The sequence below is a fragment of the Eleutherodactylus coqui genome, chromosome 5, assembly GCF_035609145.1.
Source record: "Eleutherodactylus coqui strain aEleCoq1 chromosome 5, aEleCoq1.hap1, whole genome shotgun sequence".
In the NCBI taxonomy this organism is placed as follows: domain Eukaryota; kingdom Metazoa; phylum Chordata; class Amphibia; order Anura; family Eleutherodactylidae; genus Eleutherodactylus; species Eleutherodactylus coqui.
In genome coordinates this window covers 218,056,478-218,082,219 of record NC_089841.1, presented here as the reverse complement: position 1 = coordinate 218,082,219, position 25,742 = coordinate 218,056,478, and the positions used below count along the sequence as shown (strand labels likewise).

At 43.1% G+C, this 25,742-nt stretch overlaps 1 protein-coding gene across 1 annotated transcript in view; it reads left to right on the top strand.

The window, feature by feature from the left end:
- The window catches only part of RFX3 (regulatory factor X3), a 246,147-nt gene that overhangs the window by 160,132 nt on the left and 60,273 nt on the right, over positions 1-25,742 (top strand). The window contains exon 5 of the mRNA XM_066602010.1: positions 2,668-2,926. Within this exon, the coding sequence (XP_066458107.1) occupies positions 2,668-2,926 (259 nt within the window). The remainder of the gene's footprint in view (positions 1-2,667; positions 2,927-25,742) is intronic.

Sequence of the window (25,742 nt, the reverse complement as noted above, 5' to 3'; positions counted from 1 at the left end):
CTTGACCGCGCCGTCTAAATAAACTCTTAGGGAAGACTATATATTCTAAGGTGATAAATCATACACAACTTTTTTTTTTTTTTTTTTTAATTTGAGATTAAATTAATTTGAATTTGAGCGAAAAGGAAAAAAAACTTTTTTTTACAAGATTACTTTAAATCTTTCATTATAGCTCGGGAGCGCGAGGTCTTGCGGAGTAGTTCTGCACCACTGCTATACGTGTGACAAGCAGGGCTTGTTAAATCAGACTTTCAGGTGGCAGATGTTGAGGTAATTTAGTAATGAACAAGGAGCTGGTCAGATACATCATGCACATGAATGAAGTACAGCTGCTCTACACGCTGCTCAATATAAGCTTACATGGAGCTGCCATGAAGATAAGAGTCAGGCCTTCCGTAATTAGGCTCTGTGCATAGAAGATACAGCCTAAGATCTGGGGGGAAAAAAAAAACAGAACAAGAGGTTATCCCTCTCCTTACAGTGTAGAAGAAACCCTTTGTCAGCGGTTGAGGCTCACGCGCTTTCTATCATATTGCAGCGCGCATCTCATCATTGTGCTGGGGGTCATGGAAATTAACAGGGGATGTCATTTGTAATGTATTAATGAAACACAGAAGAACTTATTTATGGGTTTCAATTATCATTCAAAAGAGGAGTTAATTATGGTTCAGGGACTTACATTTCCCTCATTCACAGAATTAAATAAACCTTTTTTTCATTACAGTCTCCATCTGTAAATGGTGAAACGCGTGAGAGGGGAAGCTTCTATTAATGCTTCGAGACACTCCATGCTATACAGATACAACCTTGGGTTTACAAAAGCCAAGATCGGCTTTATGTTCTGACCAATACAGAGACTATGTTGACATCTGGATTTTACCCTGACCCTTGGGGTGCTTTCACACGCAGCGGGATAATCCATCGCCGATAAGCCCACACCATAATCTGCATGCCTTACATGCAGAATTACTGTAGATCTGCACAGAGCGACACCCGAAGGAGTTCTGAAACGCAAATTTTCATCAAAATCCACATGATTTTTCCACCATCTGTGAAAGCACTCTAAGGCCGGCTTTGTACGGATATAAGCACGGTTGCGCGTTCCTTTAGCGCAATGTGTTTGCGCTATGAACAAGGCTTTTTTGCGAGCGTGTCAGCATATTTTGCTGTAGGACATGTTCATTTGCACGCGGGAAACAAACACACCCATTGAGATGGCTAATTAGTTCCAGAAGTGTACTTTTTCCAGAATTACGCGGTGTTTCATGCATTTCCTTGCATATTGCACGCACATACTGCATAACATGAACGAAAATCAAGCAACCTATCGTTCAACCTTCGGCTGTGTTTACACTGAATTTTCATTTGTTTCACTGATCTGTTCCGCGTAAAAGGGCCCTCAGGCCTTAGTCAGACGGGCGTTTTTAGCCGCGATTTGCGCATGCGTCCGGCGATTTTATAAAACCATTGCTTTGCAATGGTATCGGACACATGAGCGCCTTTTATGCGCTCGTCCGATAAATTATAGAACAGAAATCGCAGATCGCACCTATCTGCGATCTGCGATTTCTGTTCTCTTCTCTATATGCGCTCAATGGGGCCGGCGGCAGCAGCGCCGACCCCATTGAGAACATATAGAAGAGAAATCATTCTTCTCTGCCACAGCTGTAACAGCTGTGGCAGAGAAGAACGATGTTTGCCCATTGAATTCAATGGAGCCGGCAATACAGCCGTCTCCATTGAAAGCAATGGGCTGCCGGACAGCGCTGGATGAATTGTCGGGAAGGGCTTAAATATATAAGCCCTTCCCTGCAATTCATCCAGAAAAGTGTTAAAATAAAAAAAATATATGTACTGACCTGCTCCCGGCAGCCGGAGATCCGCACGGCCGTCCTGCAGTGGGTGTGAAGGAGGTGTGACTCAGACTTGCCCCTGAGTCGTGAATTCATGAATGGGTGTGACTGAGACTTGTCTCTGATTGGCTTAGGCTGAGCCAATCAGGGGCAAGTCTGAGTCACACCTCCTTCACACCCACTGCAGGACGGCCGTGCGGATCTCCGGCTGCCGGGAGCAGGTCAGTACATATATTTTTTTTATTTTAACACTTTTCTGGATGAATTGCAGGGAAGGGCTTATATATTTAAGCCCTTCCCGACAATTCATCCCACACTCACCCGCAGCGCATTGCTTTCAATGGAGACGGCTGTATTGCCGGCTCCATTGAATGCAATGCGCTGGACAGCTCCAGCCCGTTTCTAATGAAACGCGGCTAGGAGCAGATTTTCGGGCCATTTTTGGGCCGATTTTTCGGCGCCGGTCACGCGATTTGCGCATGCGCATCCGTCATGCGATGCGCAAATCGCGCGAAAAAACGCCCGTGTGACTAAGGCCTAAGTCTTAGCGCACTCCCATGAGACACTGCGGTCATTTCCTCACCCTGTAACACACATGCTAGGTTGGAGAAGTCAGTGAGCTTTTATTTGCACCCTTGAACATTGTTTCTCCTCACACAGAAGGGTAGGTTATTGCCTCTCTAAGACCAGTCCAATAATCGGCATTTCCTCTAAAACAATGCAGTGAATAATGCTTCCTTTGTACTTGTCATGTTTATACAAAACACCTAGAATGTACCAAAGGATTAATTATGTCTCCAATTCTTTCCTAAAGCCGGACAACGACGTACCCTTACACAGAAACTCAGATGTACAGCCAAAACACTGGGGGCAGTTACTTTGACACCCAAGGTGGATCTGCACAGGTGACAACAGTGGTCTCATCTCACAACATGGTCGGCACTGGAGCAATTCAGATGGGGGTCTCTGGAGGGCAAATCATTAGCAGCACTGGTGGAACCTATCTGATTGGCAACTCTATGGAAAACTCAGGCCACTCTGTGAGTCACACAACCCGTGCCTCTCCAGCAACAGTAAGTGCTTTCTGCAACTTCTTTTCCCAGAGATACAGGTGTGAACAGACCATTGACCTTCTCCGTAGCAACTGCAAATGTCAGAATAGACTGGAGCTTGTTCGTGACGCCTTTCCTTCTAATGAGTACACATCATTTCTCCAAGTGCTTGCCACCATGGAGCTACTTGTCCCCGATAGAAGCACGTTTCACTACATATAGAACTAAATCCTGCCAGAGAGATTACAAATAGATGAGATTTATCTGGGCCGGGTTTCTTCCTTGTAGTTTACTGTTTCTGTCATGCTTAGGTTTAATGAGACTTTCATATTCTTCATGACTTTGATAAATTAGGAGCATAAGGAAGAATTTGTTGAAAGCAACTGAGAAATTGGAGGCACAGAACTGAATGCAGCGCAAATAGATATCAGAACTGGAAATGTGTGAGCAAGAGTGTGAAAGCTTAAGACAGAAATTACGGAGTTTTAAAAGCTAAAAAAAGGGGGAAGTGGGAGCAACGGGAACAGCAGTTTTCTCCAAAAGAGGGGCTTGCTGGCCAGTATTTTAGTGACTTGTCAATAGAGGGTGCTGAGACCACATTGGAGCTCAGGCCGGTAAGGTCATTGGTGAGATGTAAAAATAGTTATTTATTGGATTATTACTAGAGATGAGCGAGCATGCTCGTTTAAGGCTGATGCTCGATGGAGAATCAGTCTTGTCAAGTAACTGATTACTCGACCGAGCACCATGCAGGGGTTCGTCGGGAAGGGGGGGAGAGAGATCTCTCTTACTCCCCACCCTGCCGCCCCCCCCACACAGTGCTCGATCGAGCATCATCCTTAAACGAGCGTGCTCGCTCATCTCTAATTATTACCTATTAAGGATGAGCGAGTATACTCGCTAAAGCACTACTCGTCCGAGTAATTTGCTTTATCCGAGTATCGCTGTGCTCGTCCATAAAGATTCGGGGACCGCTGCGGCTGACAGGTGAGTCGCGGCGGGGAGCAGGGGAGAGCGGGCGGGAGAAAGGGAGAGAGAGATCTCCCCTCCGTTCCTCCCCGCTCTCCCCTGCAGCTCCCCGCTCTGCAGCGGTCCCTGAATCTTTAAGGACAAGCAGAGAGATACTCGTCTAAAGCACATTACTCGGACGAGTAGTGCCTTAGCGAGTATACTCGCTCATCCTTATTACCTATTATTCAGTGTTTCACAGCTGATAATGTCTCTAACACAATAGACATTTATGAAGAAGGCACAAGCTATATATCATGGCATATAATTATACAGTAATGATAAAAGCAAACTCCAAGAGTCTATCACTTGTTGTAAGCAGATTTTAAAAAAATGTGTCAACTGTTTGTCAAATATACCGCAAGTCACTGAAGGCCGATTTCACATCTGTAGGGGAACCTCAGTTCAGAGGTTGTCGTAGATCTGGCACAAAATACCAGAACAAAAAATACTGCCTGTAGCTCTTTTTTGCCTAGTAAAATTCTGGACAGCTGAGCGGAAACCAAACTGACTCCATTGTAGATATTTGGGTCCGTTCGGCACCCTTTTCCTGCCCCTCGAACGGAGCAGGAAAACGGAACCCCTGACACAGATGTGAAATCACCCTTAGACACATTTCAGAACGTTAGTGACAATTTCTTTGGTACAAAAAAATATATATATTTTTGACAATTATACTTACATAGCTGTAATACTGATAGCTGTACACTTTAATCATTTGGACAACCCCTTTAACCCTTTCCAATCCACTGTCTGATGTCTAAAAACATTCTGATTGAAGGCTGTACAGCTCCGTTGTCGTAAAACGTCCGTCAGGGTATTCTTACTGTATATTACTGGCCGCTATGTTGTCTGGGGCCTCGCCAGCATGTCCCATAGAGCAGTATAGGCTCTAGCCAGCAGATGGCGCCATTGTATAATGGCAGAAAGAGAAAGCCCCCTAGGAAACCCTGAATCCAAAATTGGATTGTAAAGGGTTAAGGGTGGTTGTTTTTTTTTTTTATACCCCTCTGCCCCAAATTGTTTTTGACTAATATGCTTACCGATGTCACTGATGGGCCTACTATTGGCTACAGCGGTCCTATGGGTAAATAACCATGTGGCCGCTGCCGTCAGAGTGTACACAGAGCACTGGAGGATCGGAGCGGCGTAATATTAGGATTCATTTATTTATTGTGAATACTATAATTATTGGTATTTTTTATATCTGTCATCTCCCCACTTCTCCAATATTATTATAAATAGGAAACCCCTTTAATGTACATGTGTCCATGTAAAATTTACACTTATTTCTCCTTTTTTTTTTCTCATTCTTTTGCAAACCACAATAATACCTGCTAACATTTCTGAATCTTGGTCCTGAGGCACAGAGAATAGTTCAGCCATAAGTCCCACACCTAACTGCCAACTACGCCGGCCACATCTCCACAACTAACTGTAGTTATAAAAGGGGCACTTCCATCTCTTCTCTCACAACTGTGCCATATGTGAATATTACGTGTATTTTATTTAATTGGTGGTTAGTTTTGATGATATTTTTTGTTCCATGCGAGTTACTTCCAGTCCTGCCCTTTATCCATCTCCCCATACAAGCTTTCATCAGGGCAGACAGGCTCACGTCTCTCTTCCCTGCCAGCCTGTCTCCACAAGAGCAGAGGGTGAGACGATTAGGACATCACACCTTTCTGTTTACCCCGAGAACACGCGCCATCGGAGAGACGCACAGAGGATCACACGGGTATACCAGATCTCCAGGGACCTCACTACCTTCTAATGAGGATCACCTTGCTGATAACTCCTTTCCATTACAGCAGCAGTAAAGTGACAGTTGGTTTCCTTTTCATTGTGCTGACTGCTACACAACAGCAATCTGGTGGATTTATTTTTGCATAGCAATGACAAAATAATAAAACGAGACAAAAATTCTGAATAAATTTGTTTTCCGTGAATATTGAGTTAAACAAAATATCCCTTTCTGATGGAAGTGTTCCTTTAAGGGTATGTTCACAGGTTTTATATTCACTCTCGATTTTCCACAGCCGATAATTTGCAGCTAACCCCAAGTCCTATGCATTGAGACTGTGCACAAAGTTGGGTATGTGAACTACACTATGTTGCTATATTACTCAGTCCCCACAATTTGGCCACATCAGCTGTGCCAGGCTGCAGCCAGAGCCGGATTAAGGCTCTGCTGGTCCTAAGATCTCCCTTACACAGAGAGTTTTGTACAGCGTTTAACGCTGCCTTTTCAGCGCAGCGCTAAACGCCGTACAACACCCCCATTCATTTCAATGGGGCTGCTCACCCAAGCGTCAAAACGCAGCATCTTCAACACTACGCTTTGACAGCGCTGCATGTTCTATCTTTTGCCGTTTTCAGCCCTGTGTCACCCATTAAAATGAATGGACAGCGGTTTCAGCGCTGCTGAAAATGTGGCACAACTGGGTACAACGTTTTTGGCAGCACTAAACGCCAGCCCTAGCTGCACTACATTAAAAAAAGGAAAACTTGCCTAGCAGGTGCCATCTGGGACTCTCCAGGACTCCTTGTAGGCCACTTGTCAAGCCAATATAGGATCTTCTACTAGTGACAGGGATTGAATTTCTCGCCTCCAGCAAGAGATTGCTCTGGTTGGCTGAGGCTGCCCAGTGTCATCTGGCTCCACCAATCAGAGCTGGCACTCGATGCACCAGTCACAGCCATTCATTCATTGGATGGCTGTGATTGGTGCATCGAGCGACAGCTCTGATTGGCGGAGCCAGATGACACTGGGCAGCCTCAGCCAACAAGAGCAATCTCTTGCTGGAGGCGTGGAATTCAATCCATGTCATTAGCAGAAAATCCTCTGTCAGCCATGACAAGTGGCCGGGAGCTCCAGAGAACAGCGGCAGGGACCAGGCGGCACCTGCTAGCTGAATATTGATTTTTCTTTTTGTCAGCATCCTTGGCTGCGTTTTCAGCTGTGCCTGTGTCAGGGAGGCGCCTCTAAGGCACATTTTGAAGAAAATTTTAATATTTTTGGTGCTTTAAAATAGTCTTTTAATAAAAATAATGGCATTATAAGTTGTATTATTTCTATTTTCATGTTGCAAAACAAAATAGCAATAGTGCAAACCGCTAAATAAATTTATGAATGTTTTTTTTCACCACAAAAATACAAACAATAAATGAGTTTGCCTTTTATATCCCATCGGTCAAATTGGTACGGAGGTTTTACTATCCGCCTTAAAAATAATAATAGAAATAAGTCAAATAAAAAAATAAAATACTAAATTGTTAAAAATCATCGACTAAATAAAGTGTAATAAAGTCATTGCATGGATTAAATAACTTTCAATTTTGTATGAAAATTTTTAAAGAAAATTGGCTATAAGTAAAACCTGTAGAGCGGGAGCTGCTGGCCAATCGGTAGCATTAGTTACTTGTAGAAATAGACTTATTTGGCTTAAAATTAAAATTCATAGAAAACATATCAACTAAATAAGATATACTAAAGGAATGTAATAGGATCGCTGTATTTACCTTTGTACAATACTTTATACTTCGGTGTAAGGGACACTTCTTTTTCGACTTACGGACGAGCGCACCTGAACAACGTCTAGACTTGCACGGAGGGAGAGGGGCACTGACAGTGAGACTTGTCATCACCTGATAATTATCACATTATTTTTATTTTATTTTTTTAGGGCCCGGATTTATGGTTGGCCCTATGGCACGTGCCTTATTTACCTAATGGTTAATCCGGCACTAGCTGCAGCTATTCTGCACAGTTTTAACTTCAATCAACACCACATAAAATTACATATAATATTGTGAAAGCCTCAAAGCAAGGTCAATTAGGGCAGTTTTACATCTGTGTCCGTACCTTCGTACAGAGATCCAGCTGAAAATACCAGCGCTGCATGCTGTACTGTTTCTTTCGTCCAAAGGCCATGCAGCTGGGTGGAAAAAGGGGGCGGACTCCATCATAGTCAATGGGGTCCGCCCAGTGCTTTTCGATTCTATCCAGAGACAGAACCATTCAGCTGCAGGGATTCCCTTTTCCTGCTTCCCAAACAGAACGGAAAAGCGGAATCTCTGCCGCAGATGTGAAACCACCCTGGACTACAGTAGCTCAACTCACATTGCAGTGCCACACAAGTGCACATACACATGGCAGCCCAAGAATTACTTGTATGAATATGCCACTCACAGTGCCCTTACATAAATACAAACCTGTATCTGCACTGCCCTCTGTCCTCTGATGCCAACGTACATGGAGTATGCATTCAGTTGACACTCTTCAACTGCCCGTATCTGCAGTCAGAGATCCTCATCGGAGAAGTCAAGTCCTTTAAAAAAAAAAATCTGAGATATTTTGCATTCCTGGACTGAATCCTTGCAAGGAGTTGATGGTCACAAATTATATGATAAAGCCCTGCGAGACCCATGTGGCTACTACTCCACATTTTAGCCCCCACCCCACCCCCACCCCAGCTCTACCATGTGTTATTCTGTACTTGGCGTATTTTTATGTTTCTATGCTCTATTAACAAACTGCTGCCACCCCCTTATGGAAAGGGTTAATATGTTTAACAATGTATAATCTTTTGTTCTTACTAGGTTAGATATAATTGTATGACTCGCACAATAAAATTCTTCATCCGACCGTGAATAGTACCATAACACCGCTCCGTCTTGCGCACATTCTTGATCACTTTCTCTTACATCCCTTTTTCTTCAAGCTTCTTGCCTTTTAAGCCTGAGATGTGCTTAATTGGAACATTCTCTACATACTATTAAATGATATAGAAATCTCCAAATGATCTAGATCTCTCGCCAGCCATCATGCTGGGATGCTGCGCTTCAGTTTTTTTCTCTTTTGCCTTGTACAGCAGAAGGTTAAATAAAGGATTATTGGATGTAAAAGGTCACATTCCCAATTGATAGTGCAGTGAAATGAATCATGTTGTTGGTATAATGAAAAATAATCTTTATAGATGAATGCATCGCTGAATAAATATTCAGACTTATTACCCCGGAACCTAATTATGCTAAGGTTTAGCTCAAAATGTTCTCGCAGCTTTTTTTTTTACCACTTATTATTTTACCAGTGTAAGGTTAGGTCGACTGCTCCTCAAAGTTATTAGGAAGTTTACATTCGCTCAGGCAATAATATTAAAGGGATATTCCAGGACTTGTTCGTTTTTTTTTCTATTCGTGACTGACTGATCAACTAATTTGCAGGGCTGCTGTCACTGTGGTCAGCGCAGGAAGCAGAAAGCACTGACCTTAGCGCAGTGGTCCAGGTTGGTACTGCAGCACAGCTCTCATTGAAGTCAATAGGAGCTGCATGGGCAGTACCAACCCGGGCCGCTGCGCTATGGTAAGCGCTTTCTGCGGTGACCATAGTAAAAGTGGCAGGTCTCCAACAGTCATCTAAAAAAAGGCCCAGAATGCCCCTTTAACCCCTTAGTGACCAAACCTGTTTGCTCCTTAATGACCAGGCCAAATTTTGCAAATCTGACACGTGTCAATTTAACATGGAAAAACACCAGAAAGGTTTTGCATATCCAAGCGATTCTGACATTGTTTTTTCGCCACATGTTGTGCTTCATTTAGGCGGAAAAAATAGACCGATAGAAATTGTGTTTATTTATTAAAAGCGCCAAAATTGGGAAAATTTTGAAAAAATCGTCATTTTTTCACATTTCCAACTGCAATATCTTAAATATGTGCAAACATAATATAGAAATTTTTGCTAAGATTTATATTTCCACCCGTTTACTTTATTTTGGGCGCACATTGGAAAAACTTTCGGTTTTTTTTAAACTATTTAGGAGACGTACAAATTTAACATTACTTTTTAGCATTTTGAGGAACACTTTGTTTTCCTATACCAAGCCGAGATTGGAAAGGCTCATGAGTGTCAGAATAATAGATACCCCCCCCAAATGACCTCATTTTAAAAACTACACCCCTTAATGTATTCACTGAGGGGTGTCATGAGTATTTTGACCCCACAGTTTTTTTTCAGGAATTAATTCAATTTATAGGAGAAAAAGTAAAATTTCATATTTTTGCAAATCTGTCATTTTAAAGACATATTTTTTTCCTATAGTTTACATGAAAATCAGGATTTACACCCCAAAATGGATACCCCTATTTCTCCCGTGTTCAGAAATATACCCATTGTGGCCCTATTGTTATATCTGAGTCCACAACGGGGCCCAAAATGAAAGGAGTTGTCAGTGTCTTTCAAAACAGAAATTTTGCTTGAAGTCCTTTTAGGCCCCATAGCACACATGTAGAGTTCTTGAGCGCCCAAAACCATAGAAAACCCCCACAAATGACCCCATTTTGAAAACTAGACCCCTTAAGGAATTTATCTAGGGGTGTACTGCATATTTTGACCCCACAGTTTTTGAATGAATTCAAACCAAGCAAAAGGAAAAAATTGTGATTTTCGTTTTTTCGGCAATTCTGTCATTTTAAAAACAGCTTTTTTTGTACAGCACACATATGAAGGAAGACTTGCACCCAAAAATGGATACCCCTGTTTGTCCCGTGTTCAGAGACATACCCATTGTGGCCCTAATCTTATGTCTGGATACACAACGGAGCCCAAAATGAAAGGAGCAACCGGTGGCTTTCGGAACACAAATTTTGCTTGAAGTCCTTTTAGGCCCCATTGCCCACTTGTAGAGTTCTTGAGCGCCAAAACCATAGAGAACCCCCACAAATGACCCCATTTTGAAAACTAGACTCCTTAACGAATTTATCTAGGGGTGTACTGCGCATTTTGACCCCACAGTTTTTGAATAAATTCAAGCAAAGCAAAAGGAAAAAATTTGGATTTTTGTTTTTTTGGCAATTCTGTCATTTTAAAAAAAGCTTTTTTTGTACAGCACACATATGAAGGAAGACTTACACCCCAAAATGGATACCCCTGTTTGTGCTGTTTTCAGAAATATACCCATTGTGGCCCTAATCTTATGTCCGCATGCACAACGGGGCCCAAAATAAAAGGAGTAATTGGTGGCTTTCAGAACATAGATTTTGCTTGAAGTCCTTTTAGGCCCCATTGCCCACTTGTAGAGTTCTTGAGCGCCCAAAACCATATAGAACCCCCACAAATGACCCCATTTTGAAAACTAGACCCCTTAACGAATTTATCTAGGGATGTACTGCATATTTTGACCCCACAGTTTTTGAATAAATTTAAGCAAAGCAAAAGGAAAAAAATAGGATTTTCATTTTTTGGGCTATTGTGTCAATTTAAAAACAGTTTTTTTTGTACAGCACATATATAAATGAAGGCTTTCACCCCAAAATGGATACCCCTGTTTGTCCCGTGTTCAGAAACATACCCATTGTGGCCCTAATAGACTTACAGGACCCATGGCTAGGCCTACAATGAAAGGAATACCCGTTGGATTTCAGGGTACCACTGAATAAATTTCAGGCCCCATTGCCCACTTGTAGAGCCATTGAGCGGCCAAAACTATAAAGAACCCCCTCAAATGACCCCATTTTGAAAACTAGACCCCTTAACGAATTCATCTAGGGGTGTACTGCGTATTTTGACCCCACAGTATTTGAATGAATCTAAGCAAAGCAGAAGGAAAAAGTTACGATTTTCAATTTTTTTGGCAATTTTTTCAATTTAAAAACAGTTTTTTTGTACAGTGCACATAGGAATGAAGACGTTCACCCCAAAATGGATACCCCCGTTTGTCCCGAGTTCAGAAACATACCCATTGTGGCCCTAATCTACTTACAGGACGCATGGCAAAGCCTATAAAGGACGGAACACCTGTTGGATTTTAGGGCACAACTGAATAAATTCCAGGCCCCATTGCTTATTTGTACAGAATAAAGATTGACTCCCTAAAAATTCCCCCCCTCCCCTCCGCGCCCTTTTTGGCGTTCGCAAATCTTAGATAAAAGTAAAAATGTGAACTGTGTAGTATTTCCGAAGACAGGGGTAATTACGGAGGCTGGTTGGAATGGGCCCATGGGGCAATAAAACCGGGTATCCCCCCCCCCCCCCTCTCATGCTTTTTGGGGGTATTTCATGACCTCAGTGGCGGGTATGGGGTGTAAAAAGTGGCGTTCCGTGAGTCTCCGTAAGCTTGATGAGGTGCGGCGGTCTCACACAGAAGGCGCTCAACAAGGTGCTCCTGGAACTGCAGGAAAGCGAGCGTTCCCGGGGCTTCTTGTAAAATACGTATCACAGGTAGCGGTCTGAATAACGCCGGGCTCACGCGGGTGCAGGCGGAATCCGCTTGCGGAGGCCCACAGCGGATCCCATCTGTAAGCCCGGCTGTGACCCTGCGTACGGCTGTGTAATGTACTGCGCATAACTGCCTACTCACACAGGCGGTCATGCACAGTACACCTTTGTTTGTATTTCCCGCACCATCGCTTAGCGATGACGCGGGTACCTGCAGCCCGTATACAATGTAGTTGCGTATGGACTACGGGTATATCCGCGACCATGGAGCACAATGGGCTCTATGTTGCCGATATCCGCAGTAAAATAGAACCTGCTGCGTTCTCTTTTCTGCGAGTGGATTACGCAATTCTGACCCGCTAATGTGAGCGGAATTGTGTAATCCAATGCGATTGATCTGCGTATTACCACGGATCAGACGCATGCGGAATCCGTCATTCCTATCCGGTCATGTGAGACCGGCCTAAGGTAGATCGCTACCTTTTTATCACGTGACCGGGGACCGCTCAACGAGGCCACCCGTCACTGCTCCAGGCTCTCTGTGACCGTTGGTCGCTGGGAGCAAGGAGATTTTAAATTTCCTGGGCTCCCTGACTCCTGCGCATGTGTCCGGCTTTTTGCCGGCGGTCGTATGTGCAGAATTCGGGAAGGTCCACGGAGGAAGATCGCGTCGGGATTCAAATACGCAGGCCTCCGGTAAAAAGATTCATCTCCTCTCACCGATCGCATCAGTGAGGGGAGATGAAACTTCAAATTTTTTTTTTTACTTTTACGTGATCGCCATTATTGGATAATGGCGAACACGTGACCAGGAACCGCTTACCGCGGACCCCGATTAAATCTCCATGCTCTTGGCTACGTTTTGTAGCCAGGAGCAGGGAGAATTTAAATTATCCTGGCAATCCACAGCTTTTGCGCATGCGCCCGCCATTTTGGCGACGGGCGCGTGTGCAGAAGCTGTGGTAAGGTCCGCGGATAAATCTGGGGGCCTTAGGTACGTACTTTCATCCTCCCTCACGGATATGATCCATGAGGGGAGATGAAACGTACGCTTTTTAAACTTTTAAAAACTTTTTTTTACTTTTTTTTTTTTTACTTTTTTACACTTTTTTCTCACTTTACATGATCACTGTCATCCATTGGATGACAGTGATCATGTCCCCGGTATAATCTCTCTGCTCCTAGCTACACATGGCAGCCAGAAGCAGAGGGATTTTAAATTTCCCGGGGCTCGAGCCCGTCTGTTCACGCGCCCGATGTCAATCATCGGGCGCGCATGCGCAGACGGGGATTCGGGTCCCGGGACATCGGGACACCGCTGAGGACTGGGGGTGAGTATTTTCACCTCCCCTCATGGATCCGATCCATGAGGGGAGGTGAAACTGACTTTTTTAAAACTTTTTTTTAACTTTTTCGCGATCGCCGCTAACCATTGGATAACGGCGATCGCGGTACCGGGGACCGCTCACCGCAGTCCCCGCTGACATCTCCTGCCTCCCGGCTACCTACAGGAGCCGGGAGCCAGGAGATTTTAAATCTCCCGCGCCGCCGGGCCTTCTGCGCATGCGGCTGACGTAATGCCGCCTGGCGCGCATGCGCAGAAGACCGGCTTCGGGCCCCGGAGCGGCAGGAGAGCGGGGAGCAGCGTGCCAGACCTCGGTGAGTAATTTCAGCTGCTCCGATGGATCCGATCCATCAGAGCAGCTGAATCTTTAATTTTTATGTCCTTTTATTTACTTTTTTTGCGATCGGCGCTATCCATTGCATAGCGCCGATCGCAATGCCGGGGGGGGCTCCGAACAGCCCGGGATGACAGCTCCATGCTGTCAGCTACCTGCGGACACCGACAGCATGGAGCTGTCACGTCCACAGCCCGAGGGGCACTATTCTCTGCAGGAAGCATGTTTTTACGTCCTCAGAGAATAGAGCCCACTTCGGGAGGACGTAAAAACACTATGGGCTGGTCGTTAAGGGGTTAAGAACTAACTTGAATAACTATATATTGGTTGCCACAGCATTCCCCTGAGCGTAGGTGCGTACCGGTGGATTTTGCCACAAATACACAACATAATCTGCATATGCAACATGCAGATTTCACCCCTTTATGTTGGAAAAAGATGAAATTCATGGTGAAAGTCTGCAACCTTTCTATTACACATTTACTGTAAGAAAGCAAGAAATTTGCACCTAAAATAATCTCAAAGGGGATGTTCATCCTTAAAGGGAATCTGTCATCACCTTTAGGCCTCATGTCAACGGGGAAATTCGGGCCCGCACGGATTCTCCATGTAGAATCTCGCAAGGTCCTTCCTTTCCCAGAGACATGAGGCCAGAAAATCCCATATACTTACCTGTCCGGATGCTGCAGATCTGCCCTCCGTCGTGGCTAGATCTTCTTTCTTCGACCCTGTGGATGTGCTCGGCACGCCGACAGCATGCCGCTCATGCGCCTTGCACATTTTTTTTTTGAATGCCTGCTTTCCCGCAGTCCTGCGTCACAGCACAATAACAGCTGCAGATGTGCTGCGGGACCGGACGGCGCCCATAGGCTTCAATGGAAGCCGCAGGAGACCCACACGAAGATGGAGCATGCTGCGGCTGTTTTCCCGCACGTGTGGTCCACGCGTCAGAAAAAAATGATATCCGCAGGTATTTAATTATCTTCGGGTGTCCAATGCATCCCTATGGGCACGGATCACGCGTGCGGGACACCCGCAAGGATTTGAAAATTCTAATTTGCCCGTGGACATTGGGCCTTATGCTTTCCTCTGAGGGCAACATAAAGTAGTGACAGAATTGGTGATTCCAGGAATATGTCTGTCCTGTGTATCTGTGTAGTAGTTTATTAGCTTTAGGCTAGCCCCGCCCACTTGTCACTCCAAGGACTGATTGGCAGCTGCCCTTCTATACACAATAATAGGCAGAGACTACCAATCAGTGGCTGGTAGGGGGGATTAGCTGCAGCTCATGAACATCAAGGACTACTTCCTGTAGTCCTCTGTGTGGCTACTACTGATGAAATGTAAGTTTCTTACAACAGCTGCACAGATACATATAACAGGCATAGGACTTTAATCAGTGTGCCAGTCACTATCTTATGCTACCCTCAGAGAAGACCGCATAATGGTGGTAGAACATTCTCTTTATAGTCCATTCTATAATTTGTGTAGGTTAAATCTATATAAAAGCCTCTTAATATGTTGCATTACTTATCTTGTACTGGCACAGAGTTGGGGAAGATATATTATAGCCTAGGGCTATATTCACAATTCTGCTGGTTTCAGATGGAAATAATTGACAATCTTGTCTCCCATCTAATAATACAGTGTGGCAGGGTGTTTTCCCTATACTAACGTTCCTGAATTATGGAAAAAGATTTCAGCTCTGAGGCTTGCAGAATTATTTATCCAGTTCTGGTCTATAGTTCAAGCTGTGACTGACAATCAGTACAACATAAGCAGGCACTGTGGCTGGTATAATGGCAAATAATAGTTGTTTTATAACCCAACATCTGTAGCTGACCAGAGCAGTACAGAATCGGCTGCAGAGTCTTTCAAGACCTTTGTGGTTTTAGGGATAAATGCTCTTTAGGCTAGAGCTACTACACAGTGACTTGTATCATGCACTTTATTTAAAGGGGTGGTCTAGGATTAGAAAAACATGGCTGCTTTCTTTGGGACACAGCTCCACACTTGTCCGTGGATTATGACTGCTATTGCAGCTTCTCGCCACTGAAGTGCATAGGGCTAATCTGCAATTCCTTACACAACCTATGGACAGATGTGTCAGTGTTTTTGGAAGAAAGCAGCAATCACTCGTAAATGGCGAACATGTAATTTGTAAGTGTTTTTGGGCCACCCAACTAATTTTTACCCTTTGTACAGTTCACATTCAGTCACATGAAAGCCAAATGTACAAGCAACTACCATGTTACAATATGAGAAAATAATATTTCCCAATATTTCAATTAGTAGGAAAGTGAGCAATACCCTGTATCTCCGAAAATAAGCCCTACCCTGATTTTCCGGGAAGGCTTGAAATATAAGCCCTACCCGGAAAATCAGCCCTAGCTGCATTACGCAAAATATAAATAAGAAATATATTACCTAGCAGGCTCGGTCCAGTTACCCTCCCGCTGCTCTCCTGAGCTCTGACGCGCTTCTAACAGTCCTCACCTCCAGGAAGTGTTAACTCTGATTGGCTGAGCAGCGCTCAAGAACCAGTCAATGCAGCGCTTGATGAACCAATGGCGGTAGTTTATCGAGCGCTGTATTGATTGGCTGAGTAGTGGTCGGAGAACCAATCACAGCCATCGCATTGTGGAGGTAGGGTTTATGAATTGGCCAATCAATCCCTCAGCTCAGCCAATTCATAAATCCCACCTCTACAATACGACAGCTGTGATTGATTGAGCAGCGGTCGAAAAACCAATCAATGCAGTGCTCGAACCAATCACGGCAATTACATTGGTTCATTGAGCGCTGCATTGATTGGTTCTCGAGCGGTTGTTTCCTGGAGGCGGTATTTATGAATCCTGTGACCAGGAAGTGATCTTCTGTGGGCAGCCGACTACAAAAATGGCCTCTGAGCTCTGGAGAGCAGCGGGAGGGACCTGGACCAAGCCTGCGAGGTAAGTATAATGAGACATTCCCCAAAAATAAGACCTAGTGCCTCTTTTGAGGCAAAAATATTAGACAGGGTCTTATTTTTGGGCTCATACTACTTCAGTGTATACCTATAGAACGAGCCCTAGCCCAGCACCGCATACGAAATCCCCAAGACTCATATGGTAGAACCTCACCCCTCTCCCCCATGGAATAACGTCAGTACCGATGCTGCTTACATTTACTTCTTTATCAGCAACCCCATCCTTACATAGATACGGGCATTGAAACACTTCTTGCCTTCTTCTTAACAGTCATGCTCGGGAGCCATATTGGAGCGTGATATGTTTTATAGCATGTCAGCAGTACAGGTGCTCGCTATAGTTAATGCCATACCTAAAGTTTTTTTTAACCAGTGTTTAACCCCTTTAATGCAATACCTAAAGGAAGCTCTAACATCAATATCTCTGTTGTGTCATTTTTCATACAGCACAAATGAAATAAGTAGAATAATTGTGGCTCCACCACGGAATTATTTCCAAACCAATTACACATCATCCTGTCAGACCTTACTATAAAAATGATGATTCCCATTGCATATACATTTATGCAGGATGTAAAAAGCCCAGATTGACAGTAGCTTTCTAATTTCTGCATGTTTCATGATCACCGTCTAGTGAAGAAGTGATTATTTCTGCCAGGCTAAAAATAGTAGAAAGTATTCAGAGCAAGGCCTTACTGGCAGCATTTTAGTGTCAAGCCGCTAAGCATTGCGAAGCCTTGTCAAGCTTGCAAAAATTGCTCCGTAACACTGTCCTATTTCCCTTTCCTTTCACTCTCAATGAGTTACCTGTCTGAAAACCTATTACTTTAGCCCACTCTCCTCTCCTCTTCCATGTCTCTTCTGTCAAAACACAAGTAGTGTAAGCTGAGGCGAGGTGACACCGAGCATCATCTAGTAATGCTTCACAGACACCGCGCAGCCCTTTCATCACTTCCCACTTACTTAAATCCAGCTCTACATTATAACTACTACTTGTGTCAATTGTGTTGCTATAATTCAGATAAATATTGGATATGTTGGGCTGGAAATCACCATACAGGTTTCAACAAAGAACCTCACCTTGAAATACCCATTCAATAATTCACCCTAAGGACTTGCACATCTCTTATTAGGGCCCATTCAGATGACCTTCTATTCAAGCCATGTGCTGTCTGTGTATTCTATGGACAGCACAGAGTCCTATAATAGCTCATGAGGCTCTTTGTGGTTGATATTTCACAAGGACCATGTCAAGAATAAGATTAGCACATGCAACGTGCAGGGTCCATGGACATCAAACAGCACAACATAAACTTGTATCGGACAGCACATGGCTGCCATACCACATTTCCCTGATCAACCCAGTCGGTGATTCTGTTATAGAAGGAAATTAGATTCGTCTGGCATGACTTGTTTGTTACAAACCCATGCTGGCTCTGGTTAATTACTCCATTCTCATTCAAGTAGTTGAATATATGCTGTTTAATAATTTGTTCAAAGATCTTTGCCGGTATAGAAGTCAGGCTCGCAGGCCTGTCGTTTCCTGGATCCACCTTCTACCCATTTTTGAAGATAGGAACATCATTTGCCCTTTTCAAATCTTTTGGGACTTCTCCTGTTCTCCATGAATTTTCAAAAATTACGGCAAGTTGTTCAGCAATTATGTCTGCTGCTCTCTTCAGTACCCATAGGATGTAATTCATCTGGACCTAGAGACTTGAATTAATTTAAGTTAGCTAAATGTTCCCTCACCATCTCTCTGCTTACAGAAAGTCTGCATTATTTTATTCCCCCAATAGCACAGGGTAGATCAGTTGATGTTACATTTACTTTGTGAGAGAAAACCGATACAAAATAGGAATTTAAAAGTCTGGCCTTCTCAATATCATTTTTAACTAATTTACCATTTTCATCCTGTAAACATCCTATAGCATCTTTGACTTTTCTTTTGCTTTTCACATACCCCCAAAAGCCCTTTTTATTGCTTTTGGCCTCTCTTGCAAGCCTCAATTCATTATTAGCTTTAGCTTTTCTGACACTTGCCCTACAGTTTCTGCAGACTACATTACATTTTTCTTTAGATATGCCCCCCACTTCCCGTTTGATAAACATATTTTTTTCCTTTTTAGCACATAAGTTCTGTGTTCATCCATCCTGGTCCCTTGAAATGTTTCCCATTCTTACTTCTTTTAGGGATTGTTAACTATTGTGCTTTGAGAATCTTATTTTGCAATACTTCCCAACCTTCTTGGACATTTCTATCCTTAAGAACATCCAGCCATTGGATTCTTACCTCTTTCTTAGTCTATTAAAATCTGCCTTTCTAAAATCTAACCTTGACATCTGAGTCTTCTCAGGTTTTCTTCCCCTTTTTATCCAAAATTTAATGATAGCATGATCACTGCCTCTTAAGGTCCCAGCCACCCATGCTTCCTCAACGATTTCCTCCCTGTTGGTGAGAATAAGGTCCAAGATAGCAGATCCCCCTGCTTTCTCTTCTACCTTTTGGGAGACAAAATTGTCTGTATTTTTTTAAACAGTATTCACCATGTGGCATAAATATTGTGATATTTTATTAGTTTTAACTTTTACAAACATGTGTTTTTTTCACTTTTAAGATTTTGTATAGGAAAATGGTTATATTGAAGTTTTAATATATTTTTTACTATTTCATACCTTTTATTCAACTCTTTCATTTAGTCTCCACAGGGGATTGAACTTGTAATCATTTGTACTGTACTGCAATACTTCAGTATTACAGGATATAGTGATTTCCAATGTTGCCCATTATGCACTTATAGACATCCATGCATGGCAGCCGTGGGGGGACCTTCACTAAGCTCCAGGCTGCCATGCTAGGTCATTGGCACCCCGTGATCATTGAGGAGAGGATAGGGGGCCCTCCCTCTTGCTGACTGTTTAGATGCACATTCAGCTTTGACCACAGCATCTAAATAGTTGACTGCCAGATTCGGCAGTTTCCACTTGCATATATTTTGGACTGACATAATGACATAGTATGTTAGGCTGAAAAAAACATGTATGTCCATCTAGTTCAGCCTATTTCCCCCCAGTGTTGATCAAGAGGAAGGTAAAAAAAACAAAACAATGAGCTAGAAGCCAATTTTCCCTGTTCAACGAGAAAAAGTTCCTTCCCAACTGCAATCTGGCAATCAGAATAATCCCTGGGTCAACAACCCTTCTGAAGTAATCAGTGATTGTAATGTGTAATATTGTAAAACTCATGAAAGGCGTCCAGGCCCCTCTTAAATTCTTTTATAGAGTTTGCCATCCCCATGTCCTCAGGCAGAGAGTTCCATAGTCTCACTGCTCTTACAGTAAAGAACCCCCTTCTAGGTCGGTGTAGAAACCTTCTTTCCTCTAGATGTAGAGGGCGCCCCCTTGTTACAGTCACAGTCCTGGGTATAAACAGATGAGAGAGCTCTCTGTATTGTCCCCTCATATATTTATACATAGTTATTAGGTCGCCCTTCACCTGTCTTTTTTTTGTAAACTAAATAATTCCAATTTTGATAACCTATCTGGGTATTGTAGTCCGTCCATTCCTTTTATTACTTTAGCTGCCTCCTTTGTACCTACTCAAGATCTGATTGCCTTCTTGAATACCGGTGCCCAAAACTGTACATTATATTCCATGTGTGGTCTAACCAGTGACTTATAAAGAGGAAGAACAATGTTCTCATAGACCTCTTTCATTGCACCTCATGATCCTATTTGCCTTGGCAGCAGCTGCCTGACACTGGTTGCTCCAGTTAAACTTACTGTTAACTAAAATCCCCAAGCCCTTTTCCATGTCAGTGTTTCCCAGTGGTTTCCCATTTAGTACCCATGTGCAGAACCGTACATTTATAAGTGTTAAACCTCATTTGCCACTTTTCTGCCCCCAACTTATCCAGATCCATTTGCGACCACATTCTGTCCTCTCTTCTGGTAATTTATTTACATAGGTTTGTATCTTCTGCAAATACCTATATTTTACTGCACAATCCTTCCACCAGGTCATTAATAAATATATTAAAAAGAATAGGGCCCAATAGTAACAGTAACCCAATCAGAGTATGTAACATTTATAACCACCCTGTACTTCCTAACACTGAGCCAGTTACTTACCCAGTTACACACATTCCCACCCAGACCAGGCATTCTCATTTTATATACTACCTTTTATGTGGCACAGTATCAAACACTTTGGAAAAGCCCAGATATAGAAGATCCAATGACTCTTCCCGGTCCACTCTAGAACTTACCTCCTCATAGAAGTGTATCAGATTGGTTTGACAGGAGCGACCCCTCAAACCCATGGTGATACGGAGTTATTTACCTTGAGACACTCCAGGATAGCATCTCTTAGAAACTCTTCAAATATTTTACCGACAATAGAAGTAAGACTTTACCAGCCTGTAGTTTCCAGGTTCATTTTTTGACCTCTTTTTGAATAATAGCAACACATTGGCTATGCGCCAATCCAGTGGAACAGACCCCGTCACTATAGAGTTCTTAAATAAAAGAAACAATGGTCTATTTCTCCCATACTTAATTCTCTTAGAACCCAGGGATTTGTCTATTTTAATCTTTTTAAGACCGCTCTGCACTACTTCTTGGGTAAAGGCCCATTTAGACACAACGATTATCACTCAAAAGATGGCTTTTGAGGAATAATCGTTGCATGTAAATGTGCCCATCTTTCACTTTCCTGCCGAACGATGATTTTCAGCAGAACAGCTGATAAGAAGGACCACATGCTGTGTTCTGCCCTGGGAGTGCTGATTACAATGTCTCAGCTGTCAGCCCCTTGGCAGAACAAAGGGAATTTATTCAGAGATCAGCAGGTGGTCTGGTCTCTGAATACAGCTCCCGGCGGCTCACATGCTACTAATTGGTACTAATAGGCATTAGTAGCAAGTAGTAGTTTATGCGAAATGATTGCTCAAAAGCCATCTATTGTGCGATCATCTTTATGTGTAAATGCACCTATAGACTGGTGACATTTAGTGGAGAGTTTACATTCTCACTCTGCATCTCATCTGACATTTTCTTTTCCTCTGTGAAAAAAACTATTTTTGCAATAGGTTGGAATTACAAATATTGCACAGTTAGTCTATATAAAGTGACATGTAGAAGCTGCAGAATCAAAGGGCCCTTTTGCACAGAACGATTATCGTTCTGATTCTTTCTGGTTTGTGTGAATCTGAACGATATTGTTAAGTGTAAATGCTGCCAGCAACTGAACGGCAAACGATAATGAGTTCCCTCATTCGTCATTCCGTTTGTGCAGGCATAAATATCAAGTGATGATCAGGCAGTCATTCATCTATGGACAACTGTCTGTTTAATGTGAATGGAGACAGCCTGAGGTAATCTCGTGCTCGCTCCACCTCCATTCACTCAGTAATCATCTCTTCTGTATGAAAGTACAGGAGTGATAATCACTGGGACGACAGTTGTCGCATGTAAAAGGACCTTAAGCACCAGGAGATCAGTGAAGCTGGACTGCCATCCTGGTTATCCTCTGCTTTCTCCTCTACTGCATGTCCTATCAGCTAATCAAAAAAAGTTTATCTTTGTTGCGGTTGCAAATTAGCTGATAAATACACTACCGTTCAAAAGTTTGGGGTCACATTGAAATGTCCTTATTTTTGAAGGAAAAGCACTGTACTTTTCAATGAAGATAACTTTAAACTAGTCCTAACTTTAAACAAATGCACTCTATACATTGCTAATGTGGTAAATGACTATTCTAGCTGCAAATGTCTGTTTTTTTGCGCAAAATCTACAAAGGTGAATAGAGGCCCATTTCCAGCAACTATCACTCCAGTGTTCTAATTGTACAATGTGTTTGCTCATTGGCTCAGAAGGCTAATTGATGATTAGAAAACCCTTGTGCAATCATGTTCACACATCTGAAAACAGTCTAGCTCGTTACAGAAGCTACAAAACTGACCTTCCTGTGAGCAGATTGAGTTTCTGGAGCATCACATTTGTGGGGTCAATTAAACGCTCAAAATGGCCAGAAAAAGAGAACTTTCATCTGAAACTCGACAGTCTATTCTTGTTCTTAGAAATGAAGGCTATTCCATGCGAGAAATTGCTAAGAAATTGAAGATTTCCTACAACGGTGTGTACTACTCCCTTCAGAGGACAGCACAAACAGGCTCTAACCAGAGTAGAAAAAGAAGTGGGAGGCCGCGTTGCACAACTAAGCAAGAAGATAAGCACATTAGAGTCTCTAGTTTGAGAAACAGACGCCTCACAGGTACCCAACTGGCATCTTCATTAAATAGTACCCGCAAAACACCAGTGTCAACATCTACAGTGAAGAGGCGGCTGCGGGATTTTGGGCTTCAGGGCAGAGTGGCAAAGAAAAAGCCATATCTGAGACTGGCCAATAAAAGAAAAAGATTAAGATGGGCAAAAGAACACAGACATTGGACAGAGGAAGACTGGAAAAAAGTGTTGTGGACGGATGAATCCAAGTTTGAGGTGTTTGGATCACAAAGAAGAACGTTTGTGAGACGCAGAACAAATGAAAAGATGCTGGAAGAATGCCTGACGCCATCTGTTAAGCATGGTGGAGGTAATGTGATGGTCTGGGGTTGCTTTGGTGCTGGTAAGGTGGGAGATTTGTACAGGGTAAAAGAGATTCTGAATAAGGAAGGCTAGCACTCCATTTTGCAACGCCATGCCATACCCAGTGGACAGCGCTTGATTGGAACCAATTTCATCCTACAACAGGACAATGACCCTAAACACACCTCCAAATTGTGCAAGAACTATTTACAGCAGAAGCAGGCAGCTGGTATTCTATCGGTAATGGAGTGGCCAGTGCAGTCACCAGATCTGAACCCCATTGAGCTGTTGTGGGAGCAGCTTGACCGTATGGTACGCCAGAAGTGCCCATCCAACCAATCCAACTTGTGGGAGATGCTTCTAGAAGCGTGGGGTGCAATTTCTCAAGCTTACCTCAACAAATTAACAGCTAGAATGTCAAAGGTGTGCAATGCTGTAATTGCTGCAAAAGGAGGATTCTTTGACGAAAGCAAAGTTTGATGTAAAAACAATGTTATTTCAAATACAAATCATTATTTCTAACCTTGTCAATGTCTTGACTCTATTTTCTATTCATTTCACAATGCATGGTGGTGAATAAGTGTGACTTTCCATGGAAAACACAAAATTGTTTGGGTGACCCCAAACTTTTGAACGGTAGTGTATGTAGGAGAGGAGAGATAAAAATTGAAAACCAAGCCAACCGTCCAGCCTCACTGACAGATCTCCTATGGAGACTAATGGCCCCTTTTACACGGGCCGACATTTGAGTAAATGACCGCACGAGCGCCGTTGTCAGCGCTCATGCAGAGCGTTTACACTGAAAGCGAATTTTGAGCAATAATCGTTCTGTGTAAATAGCCAATTAGACTGCAATGTCTATATACAGTGATATGTAGAAGCTGCACAAGACAAACTTTGCAAAATTTTTAAACTAAACCCTACAGCAGAAATGATTGTTAGTTGAAAATACATGCATTTAAGTGAAAAACCAAAATTGCCCCCAGAAAGCGTCCATAGAATTCTACTTTGTCTATCACATTGAGCATGCATTGTCTGTTTAAAAAGGGTTAAAGTCTATTTACACGCAAAGATAATCGTTCAAAAGATTTTGAGCGATTGTTTTGCATAAACTGCTAATGGACACTAATGTCCGTTAGCAGCTTATCGTCTTTATTTGCATGTAAATGAGCCTCTAGAGTTGTATGCAGAGAACAGCAGGTGATCTGTTCTCTGTATTCAGCTCCTTTGTTCTGCCATTGGCTGCCGCGGGACTGCAAACTGAATACAATGTAATCAGTGCCCCCGTGAAAAATACAGCACCATGGACAGCAAACACAGCATGCGGTCTGTGTTATCTTTTCTCCGGCTGAATAATGGATTTTATGCTCATCTAAAAATCATCGTTCAGCCAAACAGTGAAAGATGGGAACAATTACACACAACGATTATCGCTGAAGCGATGGCTTTTGAGCGAATTTTGAGTGATAATTGTTGCATGTAAATGGGCCTTACCATTGTACTAGTATTTATGGTTATCTGACCCATCATGGTATACATTGTTGTTCCTAATCTGATATAGGAAATGTTTTTTGCAGTTAAGGGGGTTTTCTGGTCTGCTCTTTTTGTCCATACACATTGCCACTGAGTTGTGACAATATTGCATCTCAGCCTGATTCACTTAAACGGCTCGTTGTATGGCTAATAGGAGCTCCTGTATAAAAGTGTTTTTTAGACTGATGCTCTGTTTAGACGGAACGGTCATCGTTCAGAAAATAGTTTAAGTGAACAAAACTGAATGATGATCATTCAGTTTAAATGTGGGCAAACAACGAAACGGCTAGTGAGAATCGGGAGGTTCTCGCTCATCGTTCAGTTCATCTTTTTAACACTACTTGTTCAGTGTTTGACATAGAAATGTAACACACTGAACGAGACGTGCCGGATGACTGAACGATTCTCAACGAGAACTGTGTGGTCTAAATGGGCTGCCCAAGTGTGAAAGAGCTGGTGATGACGTCACCAGCAAGTTCCATCGAGCAAACAAGAATCGTGAGATTCTCGGACCGTGTATTCTTTGACAGTTGTATTCTCTGATAAGAGTTTGGGGGGGGGGGGGTTGTGCCGTTAGAGCCAATAGGACAACAGACTAGTCCCCATACTATCCCGACAGATTGACTTTACATTTACAATAGTTCAAAATCCACAGAATATTATTGGGGATGATACAGAGAGACCCATGCTGGTAGATCGCTGCATTTTACCATAAGGCACCATGGTCTTGCAATGTGGTTTTTACCCTATCTGCTGCTGCAGATGACCCATATGAGGTCAATGAATTTAACCCGTAGAAGCTGATTGGCTGAAAAACGCATCGCATAAGCACGGTTCTTCGCCATA